The 14015-nt window shown below is 32.5% G+C and overlaps 1 protein-coding gene across 1 annotated transcript; it reads left to right on the top strand.

Annotated features, from left to right (window-relative positions):
- The first annotated feature begins 3592 nt into the window (after positions 1–3592).
- Positions 3593–9513, top strand: LOC132724747 (uncharacterized). The gene is made up of 4 exons (XM_060709705.1): positions 3593–3890; positions 4345–5400; positions 6944–7352; positions 7946–9513. The coding sequence occupies exons 1-4, from the start codon at positions 3654–3656 to the stop codon at positions 8251–8253; spliced, it is 2010 nt and encodes a 669-aa protein (XP_060565688.1). The 5' UTR covers positions 3593–3653; the 3' UTR covers positions 8254–9513.
- Positions 9514–14015: the final 4502 nt, after the last annotated feature.

The following is a 14015-nucleotide window of genomic DNA, read 5'->3' as shown; positions in this document are numbered from 1 at the left end:
TTTTTTTTGCCACAGGATGAATGGAAGCTGTGTCATATGACGACCAATTATTTTAGCACTACACTCTGCAGATTGACTCATGAGTCACATAAGAATAAATGGTCACCAGTGGTAGAAGCATGAATGGAAAAAAAATACAGAACGGTTTGAATCGCTGTTTAAAAGTTTTTGATGTAAAACAAGTCTACTGTATTACCTGTCAATGCCTCTGTGGTATGAGGTGAGTGTATCAGGCTCATATTCTGACCCATCGACTTTACGAATTGACAGCAAGAATGAACCAATGAAGTTGTCAAGTTCAGCTGGTATTATATTCCAGATTTGCCTCAAATCATTTCTTGGTGGCTCAGCCAGCCAACGTTGAAAACTGACGGAGACTTGTTTCAGTTTTTTTTTGCAGTGTTTTTGTTTTTCATTCCTATAACAAAGTTTTCTTTTTCTGCATCAGTTATGTTGAGGAAGGTTGGATTGTTAGTATTTGATTTGCCACAGTTTAGCTCACCAACAAGATTTTCTGGACACTGTGTGGTACAATTCAAAGTTTCAGTGATGATTGGATTAACTTTATTTATATTACCAGTGTCATGCTGAACTGGATCAGAATGATGATGTAGATCTATGAGGGAGTTGGCTATGTCAACACTCAGTTCACTGGCATGGTCAGTTTGGGAAACCTCCTCCTCAAAATCAAAGCCAAACAATTCATCAGATTGTTCAACAACATCAAAATACCCATTCTGAGTTAGGGTTAATAGGTCCAAGTCATCGTCAAACAAATCGTCGGACATTTTTAACAGATAGAGCTCCGTTACGTTTTACCATTGACAGTAACGCCCACTACATGTATATAGTACAGTTGCAGACGGTCTATAAAATCACGAACACTTTTTTAACGCGAACGTTATTTGTGTATATTAAACAGGTTTTGAAATTTGGACAAAATTATAGGTTTTTCACATTTGAAATGTTGAAAAAAGTGAATAAAACTCGGTAAAAAATGATTGTTTATATATTTTGACAGCGGAATTTCGTTACTAAATATAGCAATGGATTCCCCACAAAGTGCTCTTTGCAGTATTGGTTCCCGTTTCAATACACCACGTAACGCAAATAAAAGGCGGGGACCAAACCAAAAAATAGTCCGGCACTTCCATATATGGAACCGTATTTGTCACTAACATAATACGGAAATTTCTATCCGTCGAAGCGTATTTGCGCTTCAAGATTTGCGTGTATTTTAGGGAGAAAATTTATAGGTATATAATAAAAATAGATATGTTAGAATTATTAAATTTTGGTGCAAAACTGTATCGACGGAAAATATCTTGATCAGTAAACTATATGATTGTCTACTTGAAATTAAGAATAATAAAAATAATTGGGTTTATAATGTTAAATCTCTTTTAGATGAATACGGATTTTCCTATATATGGTATAATCCAGGTTTAGTTGATTTGAAAAAAATTCATATTTTGTTTAAAGGAAGAGTAACTGATGTTTTTAAACATAATGGGAACGTTAGTAATCTACCAGTGAAGTATCGTATGGATATATTAAAAATAGCTTTGAATTTGAATCTTATATAGACATTTTACCTAAAAAGTTTAGAATTGCTACATCCAGACTGCGTTTATCATCACATAAACTGAGAATTGAAACAGGCCGATATGCGCCAAATAGAATAGACCGCAATCAAAGAAAATGCTTACTTTGTAACAAAAACGATATAGAAGATGAATATCATTTTGTAATTATTTGCCCGTTTTACGATGAATTAAGAAAGACTTTTATAAAATCTTATTATTACAGACATCCAAGTGTGTACAAATTTGTAGAATTGATGCAATCTAGGAATTTTAAAATAGTAAAGAATCTCGGTAAATTTTTGTATAAAGCTTTTTCTGTTAGAGCGAGTCAAATTGTTTAGTTTTTCATATCATTTATACCATCTACTAGTAAATGTTATTTGCATATTGAACTTTACTAAATCTAGGTTGTGTATAATTTGTGTATTCATAAACTGAATTGCAACTGTATTCACATACCCATCCTCCTTCTCCATGTGATAAATATTATTTTTTACCGTGGCGTGCGTGTGTGCGTGCGTGTGTTGGTGTACGTGTGTGCGTGCGTGCGTGTGTATGTGTGTATGTTTACTTTCTCCCACTATGTTATGCACTAATTTCAATGTTCCTATGTATGCCATTGTCATGTGATTGTAAATTTGTATCATATATTATTTGTTATAACGAAAAACTTGTAAAAGTTTAAGTTAATAAAGTATCTATCTATATATGTGTTACGGTTGCTATCCGGAACACAGCAAATATATGATTTTCTTGTGCAAACACACTTTAACCGTTTAAGCTTCACGGTGCACTAGACCTGGGTTTTAGAAAAAATAATCATCTCATTAAAAAGATTAAAGAGCTAGGTTCACTAACCACCGAAAATGGCCCAAAACTGACGGAATATAAAAACTACAGAAAAACTATATTTTGTGTTTTGTTTTTAATCAACATCATCAATTAAATACAGAAATTGATTTTCTTCCATAAAAATCATCGTATAAAGTGATTTTTATGATTTTTGTTTGAACCCTGTTCTTGCCAAAATGGCAATATTTAAGTGCTATGATAGGGAATTTTTCAGTGTCCCAGTATGAGCGCACGTTTGTTCCACCTTTATTCCAGCTTAAATCGATTTGTTATTCAATTATCTTTAAATAAATAATAGTTATTTTGTGGAACACGCGTGCGCTCATATTATAAAATGAGAAAGTGTGAGACCCTTTGTTATTTATCAAAGGCCACATATCGATTTAAAAACCAATATTACCTATAATTTTCGTAACAAATAACGTTATTGATAAGCAAATTGTATAAGAAAAAATTTAAAGGAGATATTTTAAAGTGAATGCGAACCTTTGGAATCACAAAAAAAAACCAACAAACGATTATAATTTATTAACGCGACGTTTTGGAACGAATTGCAGTGGGTACGAAACACAGCGCTGGTAATGTAAACAACATGACATAGAGACAGCAATAAACCGATTTTTTCAGGTATTTGTTTCCCTGTAAAACTAAAAGGAAATATCTCACATGCTCTTACAATAAAACACTACTGATTTATTATTACTTTATTTTACTTAATTTAGATCTAGACTACCATGGAATAATAAAAAATCGTATGCCGAATGATGACTGAAAAAACAAGTCGAATGGAAATATCATCAACGACGGTGAATTTTAGCCTAGAATCGTCCTTTAGTAGAGTTTATATTTAGAAACAGCTATAGTAAAAATCAGAAATTGTATACATATGTAAATAGTAAGTTTCCATCGATTAAATTATGTGAATGTTTTAAATTGTGGTCGTCTGCATTAAAAATTTCTTACTCGATTAATGTTATAGACATAAAACTGTGCTTCTAGAGTGAAAGCCGCCGTAGGAGAGAGGAAGAAGCGATGGATTCACATGCAGGAGATCTGGGTTCGAAACCAACAACCGACATTTTTTTTTTTGAAACAAATTTTTTTTTTTTTAACATATATATATTATAGAAATGTTTTAAATTATATGGTATAATATATTCAAGTATGAAAATCCCTTCAAAATAAACAAGACTTGAATAATTGTTTTTTTTCAGGATGGTTAAACATTATGAATGCGTTGTGTGTAAAAAAAGAATAAAACCCTCTGGAAGACGTCCCATTCCTGACAAAGCAAAAAAGTTACTAAGAAAGATTCTATCTGTTCTTCCCTGTGATGATGACGTAATATGCACTTCATGCCGGACAAAACTTTACCGGAGTAGGCAGAAGAAACTTAAAGATACAGTCAGTGTGCCACAGCCATCAACAAGTCAGCTTATCAGTCCTCCATCGGTAAGTTTATTTTTGTAATAAATTGCATTATAATTTTGTAAACATTAGATAAGAATAAATCAACATATATGATTTTTTTTACAAATGAAAAAGCATTATTTAAATATTAAACATGATGTACGTAATATTAATTTTAAACAAATGACAGAAAGTTTGGGACAATTTGTGTTCTTACATTGTAACTTCATTAAATATGTAAACTTTCATTTATGATAGATCTTGGTGGTTTTGATGAATTGGCGATTAACCCTTACCACGCTAAACATTTCAAATGAACTTGTCCATTTTTAAATCTGGACAAAACCATTGATCATTTTTGGGGGGAAAATTAAAATATTTTCTGAATCAGGCGACATGGATGTGCCGGTTGATCTTGGTCTGCACTGATCACATGGGTAGATTATGTTGCAGACGGCAGGCTAAAGGTAAATATAGAAATAATTTACTGTTTTAGGTAGTTCTTAAAATCCCATCAACAAGCAGGAGCCATTCAAGATGTTTTGTCTGCAAAAAAGCTGGTCCAAAACTTGTTCGCCTGGGTTCAGAGTGTCGACTTCAAGCATTTCTACAGCACAATATCATAGTTCATTCAGATGCCAGATGTTGTCCAGTACACGTTTCAGATAAAACGCTAAAGATAGATTCTGTGGAAGGCATTGATCACCTCAACGCATCTTCATATCTGAACAGGTCATCTATTTCTAATCTCCTTCAAAATATGCGATCTTTATGCATTCAACAGAATTCTTCCCTGAACTTTGACACTCTTCAAGAAGCAGACTACTCTTCACTTACAGGACTTTCAAAACCACAATTTAATGATCTCTTCTCACACATCAATGATAAGATAAAATCAACACCGTCACGATCACCTAGAACAACTGTTGGACTGTTTCTCCTTAAGTTAAAGTCAGGCATTTCTAACAGGCTTCTTTCAACTATCTTCAGCCTTTCAAAGTCAAGTGTTAGACGTGCCATTGCCACTGTAAGAGAGGCCCTGATGAGAAGTTTCGTGCCGCTCTACCTTGGATTTGAGAGTGTGACAAGGGAATCAATACTATGCAACCATACACGACAGTTAGCTAAATCCCTATTTTGTTCTTCTTCTGATAAAATTGTTTTGGTTCTTGATGGCACATACATTTACATCAATAAATCGAACAATTACAAGTTTCAAAGAAGAACATACAGTCTTCACAAAGGTCGACCTCTCGTAAAGCCAATGGTCATTGTTACAACCACAGGACATTTCGTGAACATAATTGGTCCCTACCTTGCTGATGGAAAGAACAATGATGCAGCCATCCTTAACCACATCCTCAAGTCAAACATAGATGATGTGAAGGATTTCCTTGAAGAAGGAGATGTGCTGGTAGTGGATCGCGGGTTCAGGGACTCTCTAGAGCTACTGGAAGACTTAGGCATACATGCAAAGATGCCAGCATTAATGACAAAGGGACAGAAGCAGCTTCAATCTGATGAGGCAAACGAAAGTCGTTTAGTCACAAAGGTAAGGTATTGACTATTAAATACTTTTAAATATATAAATATTCCTGAAATATGTAATATATTTAGAAATATACATGTATACAGTCAAACATGTGAACAAAGTCTATCTAGTGAGAGACATGGTCTTTATAGACGAGTTGTCGTTGTGTAGAGGTACTCAGCTTTTTTAACCAGTAGAGGTTGTAAAAGCCTTTATTTTCAGGGTGATCTTTTTTTATATTAATTTCTAACACAGGTTTAACTGTTTATGGATGAAAATGAAATTTGAGTTTGAATATTGTTTTTAAAACTGGTAAATATTAATGCAATTTATCCACGAAATTACACTGAGTAGTATTAAAATGTGATATGTTTCTTTTTTAGCTCGACTTTTCTATGAAAAGGGGAGCTATCCTACTCGCCCCGGCGTCGGCGTCGGCGTTAGCGTTGGCGTCACACCTTGGTTAAGTTTTTCGTACCACCCCACTTTATTTCAGAAGTATTACAAGTATGGCTTTGAAACTTACCATACTTGTTCACCATCATAACCTCCATCTACAGACAGGAGTACATAACTCTGTCAAGGTTTTTGACAGAATTATGGCCCTTTTTTGACTTAGAAAGTGTATTGAGCTTGGTTAAGTTTTTTGTACCACCTCACTTTATTTCAAAACCATTGGAGGTATTGCTTTGAAACTGACCATACTTGTTTACCATCACGACCGTCATCAACAGACAAGAGGACATAACTCTGTCAAGGTTTTTGACAGAATTATGCCCCTTTTTGACTTAGAAAATACATTGAATATGGGTAAAATCCACTTATTGCCTTAACCCTTTGAGATATTGCTTTGAAACTTTTAATGCTATTTCACATCATTACCCCCATCTGTACGCAAGAGAAGGTAACTCTGTCAGGGATTTGTTTTAAAAATTAAGGCCTTTTATCGACTTAGAATCTTGGTTAACTTTTTTGTACCAGTCAACTTTTTGACTGAACTGGTTGAGATATTAAATTGAAAGTTGGAATACTTGTTTACCATCATGGTCCCAAAACATGGGCAGGAGAAGGTAATTCTGTTAAGGATTTTATTTGAATTATGGCCCTTTTTGACTTAGAAACTCAGTTAAAATTTTCATTCTTGTCCACTTGTTGACTTAACCATTTGAGATATTACTTTGGAAGTTGGAGTTCTTATGTGCCATCATGAGACCTATCTGTAAGCAAGAGAAGATAACTCTGTGAAAATGTTTCTTGATTTGTACTTAGAAATTCCTAGTTAAAGTCTTGTGTGCCCTTAACTGTCAAAGTTTTGTTTTATAGGCAAGCACTAAAAAAGTCGAGCGCGCTGTCCTTCTGACAGCTCTTGTTTCTATTGCAATCGGATATTCATAAAATAACTGTTATTTTATATTAACCGTGAATTAATTAAACAGTGAATTAATCTATCAATATTTAGGATAATTTACAATGGCTTCATCGTGTTAAAATGCAAAGTATAAATTAATCTAATTTTAATTTATTAAGGTGTATGACCTTTTTCATTTGTTTTGTCTATTTTCAGATAAGGTGGGTTGTTGAGTCAGCAAACGCGCGGATCAAGCGTTTCAAGTACTTAGACAATGTGATGCCAAATAGCCAAATACCATTCATTGGCGACTTTGTACGCATTGTTTGTTCCATCTCGAACAAATACTTTCCCCCACTCAGTAGCACTGACCAGTCAGAGAGTGATGTTGCTATGGCAGCAAAAATGGTAAGATTGTTAGAAAGGGAAAATGAGCTTCAGAAAAAAGTAGAGAAGACAGGTTTAGATAGAAAACAGACAGTGTGGAAGAATGTCGATGAAGAAGACATATATTTCCCAGTTCTAAACAGTGAACAACTGAGTGAGCTGACACTGGGAGTTTATCAATTGAGTCTGTCACCATCATACATTCAAGAACATTTAGACGGAGAGTTCGACATTAAAGGTAAAAAGTCACATAATGTATACATTTAAATATATATGTCCATATCAGCAAAATGGTAGGAAGGTTAGTCTTCTTTTATAAATTAAATGTATTATACACGGTAATGTCCTATCTTCTGTGTATCCTATTTTGACTTAATATACCTGTTTACAAATGACTTCTTAAAAAGTATGCTTTGTTAGTTATCTAGTTTAAAAATTATTATTTTGGTGCTCATTTCTCAACTCACTTTTCATATATATTATTAGTTATAAAGATTTTGACAGGTTATATGGCCCTATATAAACGGTTGTGTGTAAATATAACCCGAGCCGCTAGGCGATGGTTATATTGCAAACAACCAATTATATAGGCCGTATACTTTGTCAGTAATATTTACATCGAATTTATAATACAGCAAGCATCATTTTTAGAGGAATAAAGCAAGATTTCTTTATAAATCTTCAGCAGCCGCGTATATAAAACTATATAAACGTCATGAGTAGTCAATGAAAAGCGACGTTACAAACGTGCAGTATTATAAAGTATCTAGTAAAATGATAAAAATCTCATCAAAACTTGATCAATTGATATTTAAACATTTATTTCTACAGTCAACACAGATGATCCAAAACTACTTTGTGTTAAGATGCAAAGCAGACACTCTTCATCAAAAAGATATATGCTCTGGATTCAAGTTGAAAACGAGGCAGTAGATGGATGGTATTGCACGTGCAGGTGCGGCTCAAGAGTCGTTGGAATGTGTGCCCATATTGCTGCAATAGTATGGTATCTGTCTAACGGGCGTCATAGCGGGAGAGAAAGTTATGGTGTCCGTGATTGGGGTGTACACCTTTCAGACGCCGCTGAATTTAAAATCGACGTGGCAATTGACGAATCATCTGGCAGCGATACAGACTGATATATCGTGCGACGTTGTTTACCTCATTACCATAAAACAATGCTGATACAACTTTCATTTTTATTAACTTTTTCGTTTTTTAAAGTAAATATCAAGCAATATTATTACATTATTCATTTACACAGAGATAAAAACATGGTGTAAGAACTGATACCGACATTCTATCTTTATGGTGTTATGATGCTGAATAACAACTGTTGAATTTTTCACATATTTGTTCAATATATCTAAATCAATTGCTTGTGGTTAAGTTTCAAGCGAGATCATATAAATTTTCTTTAAAAAGTTGTCATATATTTTTGTAGCTTGTTGATTGTTCAGATTCAAGAACAAATATTTGAGCCGTGTCACGACAAAACCAACATAATGGGTTTGCGACCAGCATGGATCAAGACCAGCCTGCGCATCCGCGCAGTCTGATCAGGATCCATGCTGTTCGCTTACCAACCCTATTACAAGTAGAGAAACTAATAGCGAACAGCATGGACCCTGATCAGACTGCGCGGATGCGCAGGCTGGTCTGGATCCATGCTGGTTACAAACCCATTTTGTTGGTTTTGTCGTGACACGGCTCATTTAAATATCGATTTTATTTTCTTACCCTTTATTTAAAAAGCAATGTTAACATTAATCATTCTGTTATTTACGCTATGTTTGTATTTTACTTTGCAAGCATCATAACCAAATCATTTTGTTTTATTCATTATGTTTATATTTATTATGTTAAATATGTGATATTTATGAATATTATACTTATTGACTATTCCTGCAACTAGTTTTATTTATTTCGTTATCAATTCTTCTTAAGTAATTTTGTAAATCTAATGGTCATTCAATTCATATTCAAATTTTAAAAGCGCAAAACTTATATTTTTCAAGAAATAACATTGTCCGAATTTTGTATATCCGAAAATTGGTTAACTGCTTAAAAAATGCTTTATTCTTGGAAAACATTTAATTAATACAGTTAATTTCATAAAAGCTAATTAGTTGGGTACATGTAAGGATTATTCTTAAAGGGAAAATAAACATTAAATATAGTAGACGTTATTTTTATTTTGCGAGATCAATAAACGTTTGATTCTGATATTAACTGGATTAACGGGCGTTAATGATTAAGAGAAAATTTCGACGTCATCGTTAAGAATTTTTGTTAAAAAATGTTTCTTTCATCAACTAGATATATTGAACCTCTAATTAAAATGTTTTTCATCTATTTCTGAGGTTGGGCCATTTTCGGTGGTTAGTGAACCTAGCTCTTTGTATGAAAACATCCGTTACAACGCGGAAATATACCGTTAAATTAGAACTACATGTACTACCTAAAGTCATGTTTGTTGATTTAACATTCATGTACGGATATTTTGAAGGCGGAGTTTCTCGTGCAAACAGAAATTGTACTTCCGAATTCGCCAAAATGAGGTTGCACATTTTATGCACATAAAACTCATTGGTCGTCTGGACACCAAAATAAGATCTGGAGTCAATAAGAAACCCAATTCATTAATGAAATGTCGATATTTCTGTTTTTATGAAATTTATTAAATGTAACTTTAATGTGGGTATTTTAAAACAAAAAACGGTCGTGTTAATCTGAAAATAAAAAAGTTTTAAAGTGAATTGCTGTAACGTGCTCCTATTATTTCTGAGGAAATTCAATAGGAAGTTAAGCGAAAGACTCATGCTAGCGGCAAGTCATTATCGTTTCAACATTTCCTTTACTAAACTAACAGCGCATAAGGTTTTCGGCTGAAAATAAATTTCCAATTTGCTAAAACAGACAGATTTAAAGATAATACATTGAAGTAAAACATTGTTAGACAATTTCACTAAAAATCTAACTAAACTGATGAAATACTAATTGGCACAATAACCGATTTTAAACAAGCATACATAAACTTTTCATAAATCAAATTACAAATAATTAGATGGTTACTACAAATCGACATAAATATCATACATTATTACTATATTGTTAGTTTGTTTGTTCTATATTTGTTTCAGATTAATCACAACTTTGTTCTTTCCATTTAATTAGGTTTTGCTAAGACTATTTGTAAGATTCAAAAGACAGCTTTTAAATTGCAAATCTTACAAATGAAATATGGAAAGTTTATAAGAACGATCAACCCCTTTTTTTGTAGATATACCTTATTAATAAAAATAAATAGTTAATGCTTAGAATGTATTTAAAATAACAGTGATAAGTTATTCGCAACTGTGTGGGAGACAAAAAAGGTGCACAAGAGAATGAAAATAACGCTGCATCATAACACAGAATTCAGAATATTACTAAATTACGTAAAAACACAGAACAAACTTGAAAGAATCATAGAAACGAAAAGTAATAATTAAATAATAATAATAATAATAATAATAATAATAATAATAATAATAACAACAACAACAACAACAGCAGCAATAACAATAATAATAATAACAATACGAATCGAATATGCATACTCCTACACGAGTTTTTTTATACAGCATATTGAAAATCCTATTTGAAAATGTAATCATTGATTTAATGATCTTTAAAGGAATAGGAATGGATGGATTGATGTCTGTCTAATATAAATATTCATCATTTAAAAAGAGGTACCATGACAGTTTTTCTGTTGACATCAACCCTATAAGTGAGAAATTCGTGTTTAAAGACACTATTTTTAACTTGAGAAATAAGTTCATGGGCGCCGCCATTTTGGCGTTCTGTCATTCTCGCGAGACAGACGAGACCGAGATTGTGACGTGTTACACCCACTTCCGGTATAGGTGTACACGCTAGTACAACTGAAATATATCTTGATGAAGAACTTATTAATCTTATTGCGTACATTATATATTATTTATGAAAACATCATATGGAACTGAATTGCTTTAATTAATTAATTGAAGACGCCTCGACATTAATTATCATTTGTCCGCTTTTCAAGCTTGCTTATGATCCCACGATATGATTTAAGCAATGACTGCTTAATTTTCAAAGATAAACCATTAATTTAATTTGGGTACTATGAGAAACTTCTTCAAATTGACGGTATATCCTTTTATTTTGTACTTAATTTTCGCTAGACAAGCTGTCCGAATAGGGTACATCGCCGGTCATGTATCTATTTTCAGCGTAAAATATCAACTTAATCAATATGCAGAGATCTGTTGAGGATGCGATTTTCCGCCATTGACGCTAAAATGAGAATGGCGCAGGAAAATCGGCAGCCAGACTAATATCGTATAAAAACAAAACTGTCCGTTAGGTTATTTAGGCACCCAATCAAAACTGGTACCAACAGCAACAGGTTGCCCATTCCCCTGTAATTACGCGTATTCTCGGGTTTATAGCTTTTTTCCACGTTATCTACTTACCCAATTCCTTTCCCACACAGATACGCATTTCTACTACCGTAAATTTAATCCAATAAAACAAAATATCATAAATCTACTTTATATTTAAAATGATTATTGGTAACTGAAAAAAATGTGTTGCTATTTTATGACATGCTGTAATTTACAGTATAATTTGACAGGTGTGGAACTTAATTTCCCCTAAGGTCATTCAGTTCACTGATGAAGCGTAACAAAAAATAGATGTCTATTTCGTCATTAGAATATTTAACAAGGGTGATTAACTAATCACGGGCAACATTTTCGTGATCAAAAGGTCTGTCGGCACAGAGGCATACAAGGAGCAATAAAAATCGTTAGTACACAGTGTGACAGGAACATTTGGTGCAAATTAGGAACAATTAAAATGGACAATGCACAGTATTAGACATAAGTAGTAAGAACCAGCAATTGTGTGAATAATTTATGCAAATTAGATTTTTGAGCAGCCAATAGAAATGTTTTGACTGCAGTTAATATTAGGCTACGATACGTTGACAGACATGTTACCAATTTACTTTTGAAAAGAGTTGCTTATATTTTTGAAATGTGTACATCAATTATAACAAATGTTCACACCTTTTAATTTGAAAGTCAGAATCAAACTGAAAAAAATTAATTACATGTACCATTACGAACACGTTTTAATAGGATTTTTATAATAATGATAATTATCGCCGTTCAATAATTAACAGCCAATTATTCGTTGGTGCGTTTGTTTATTTAATTGCATTATTTGATTGTGAAAATAATAACATGTGTATTTATTAAATCTGTGAAATATTGTATAATTACATTAAGATGAGACTTTAATGAACATAGCATTGTTTGGAGTAACGGGCATCACTGGCCTGAAGTGGTGCGACAGGTAGACGTTGATTTTTTTTTGTTTCTTTATTTTTTTATTTTTTTTTGATATTGTTACGTATTTTGAAAAATCTCCTCTACACCTCCTGTGAAAATTAAATTGTCTGGTCAATACTTTATTATATTAATATTTCCCTACGATTCAACTAGATTAATCATAAATCTAAAGATGTGGGGAAATGACATCACGCGCACCTGTTTTTATACGACCAATACACAAACATGGCCGCGCTTACTGATTTGTAGAAATCGGTGATTTAGCGATTTAAATTTTGTTATCATTCGTTTAATATTATTATTTGGCGGCAGAAAATTTGCAGATTTATTATTTATAGTATTATTTTTCTGAAATCAAGTTTTTATTCTAACCCTGTCTTTCCCTTTAATATATCATTTAATATATCTTCGCTCCAATAATGCAAACACTTATTTGCGCCAATATCTTAACTCTTTTAATGTGGGTATTTTAAATCAGCGGTCTTATAAGTCTGAAAATACAAAAAAAAAATGTTTCAAAAGTGCTTTGTCGTAACATACATCCAATTATTCTGAGGAAAATCAAGTTAAAAGAAAGATTTATGCCGGTGGCAAGTCATTATCATTTCATAATTTCCTTCACTAAACTAACAGCGCTTAAGGTTTCCAGCTACAAATAAATTTCCAATTTGCTGAAACATACGGATTTAAAGATAATGCATTGAAGTACATTATTGTTAGAAATTCTAAGTGCCGTTTACTGATTGCCAAACATTTTATATTTACAAATACTTTTCACTGAAAAAGATTCTGAAAATTATCACAGCTTCAATTAAAATTTCGAAATTAGTCACATTAGATTCCAGTTTTACTAAACTGATAAAGTGCTAATTTGCACAAAAAACGACTTTAAACAAGCATACATAACCTTTTCTAAAATCAAATTACAACTTATAAGATGATTACTGCAAATCGAAGTAAATATCATACATTATTACCACATCGTAATTTTGTTCTATATTTGTTTAAGATAAATCACAACATTGTTCTTGTCATTTAATTAGTTTTTGTGACGACTGTAAGTATTCAAAGACAGCTTTAAAATTGCGAATTTTAAGGTGAAGCAAGGAAATTTGTATCAGAAAAATTAGCCCTTTTAAGTAGATATACCTTATTTATAGAAATTAAATAGTTGATGCTTATAATGTATTCACGAAGACAGTGATAAATTTTTCACTACTGTTTTGGAGATTAAACGAGGTGCACAAGAGAATGAAAATGAGGATAAATTCAAGAATGCATTGGCATTTACAAAGATGTCAGAAAGTTACTAAATTCCTTTTTAAAAACAAAAAAACAGTTAAAAAACCAAAGGAAAAAATGAATATGTATGCTCCTACACGAAGTTTTATACCATAATTTACAAACCTATTCAGGTTAGTAAAATCATTGATTTCATGACATCAGCAGCTCTTATTGTGAAAACAAAATATTAATTGCACTATGAAATATAAAGATGTGTTTTAAACATTACACAT

This window comes from Ruditapes philippinarum, unplaced genomic scaffold (genome assembly GCF_026571515.1).
Source record: "Ruditapes philippinarum isolate M1 unplaced genomic scaffold, ASM2657151v2 ctg1068_1_1_1_1, whole genome shotgun sequence".
Lineage (NCBI taxonomy): Eukaryota > Metazoa > Mollusca > Bivalvia > Venerida > Veneridae > Ruditapes > Ruditapes philippinarum.
This window is presented reverse-complemented; position numbering and strand designations above follow the sequence as displayed.

Bases quoted from the DNA above. Each gene is read 5' to 3' on its own strand.
- LOC132724747 (XM_060709705.1), top strand. From the start codon at position 3,654: ATGGTTAAACATTATGAATGCGTTGTGTGTAAAAAAAGAATAAAACCC. The intron at 3,891-4,344 runs GTAAGTTTATTT...TTACTGTTTTAG, and splicing joins AGCTTATCAGTCCTCCATCG to GTAGTTCTTAAAATCCCATC. The intron at 7,353-7,945 runs GTAAAAAGTCAC...TTATTTCTACAG, and splicing joins CGGAGAGTTCGACATTAAAG to TCAACACAGATGATCCAAAA.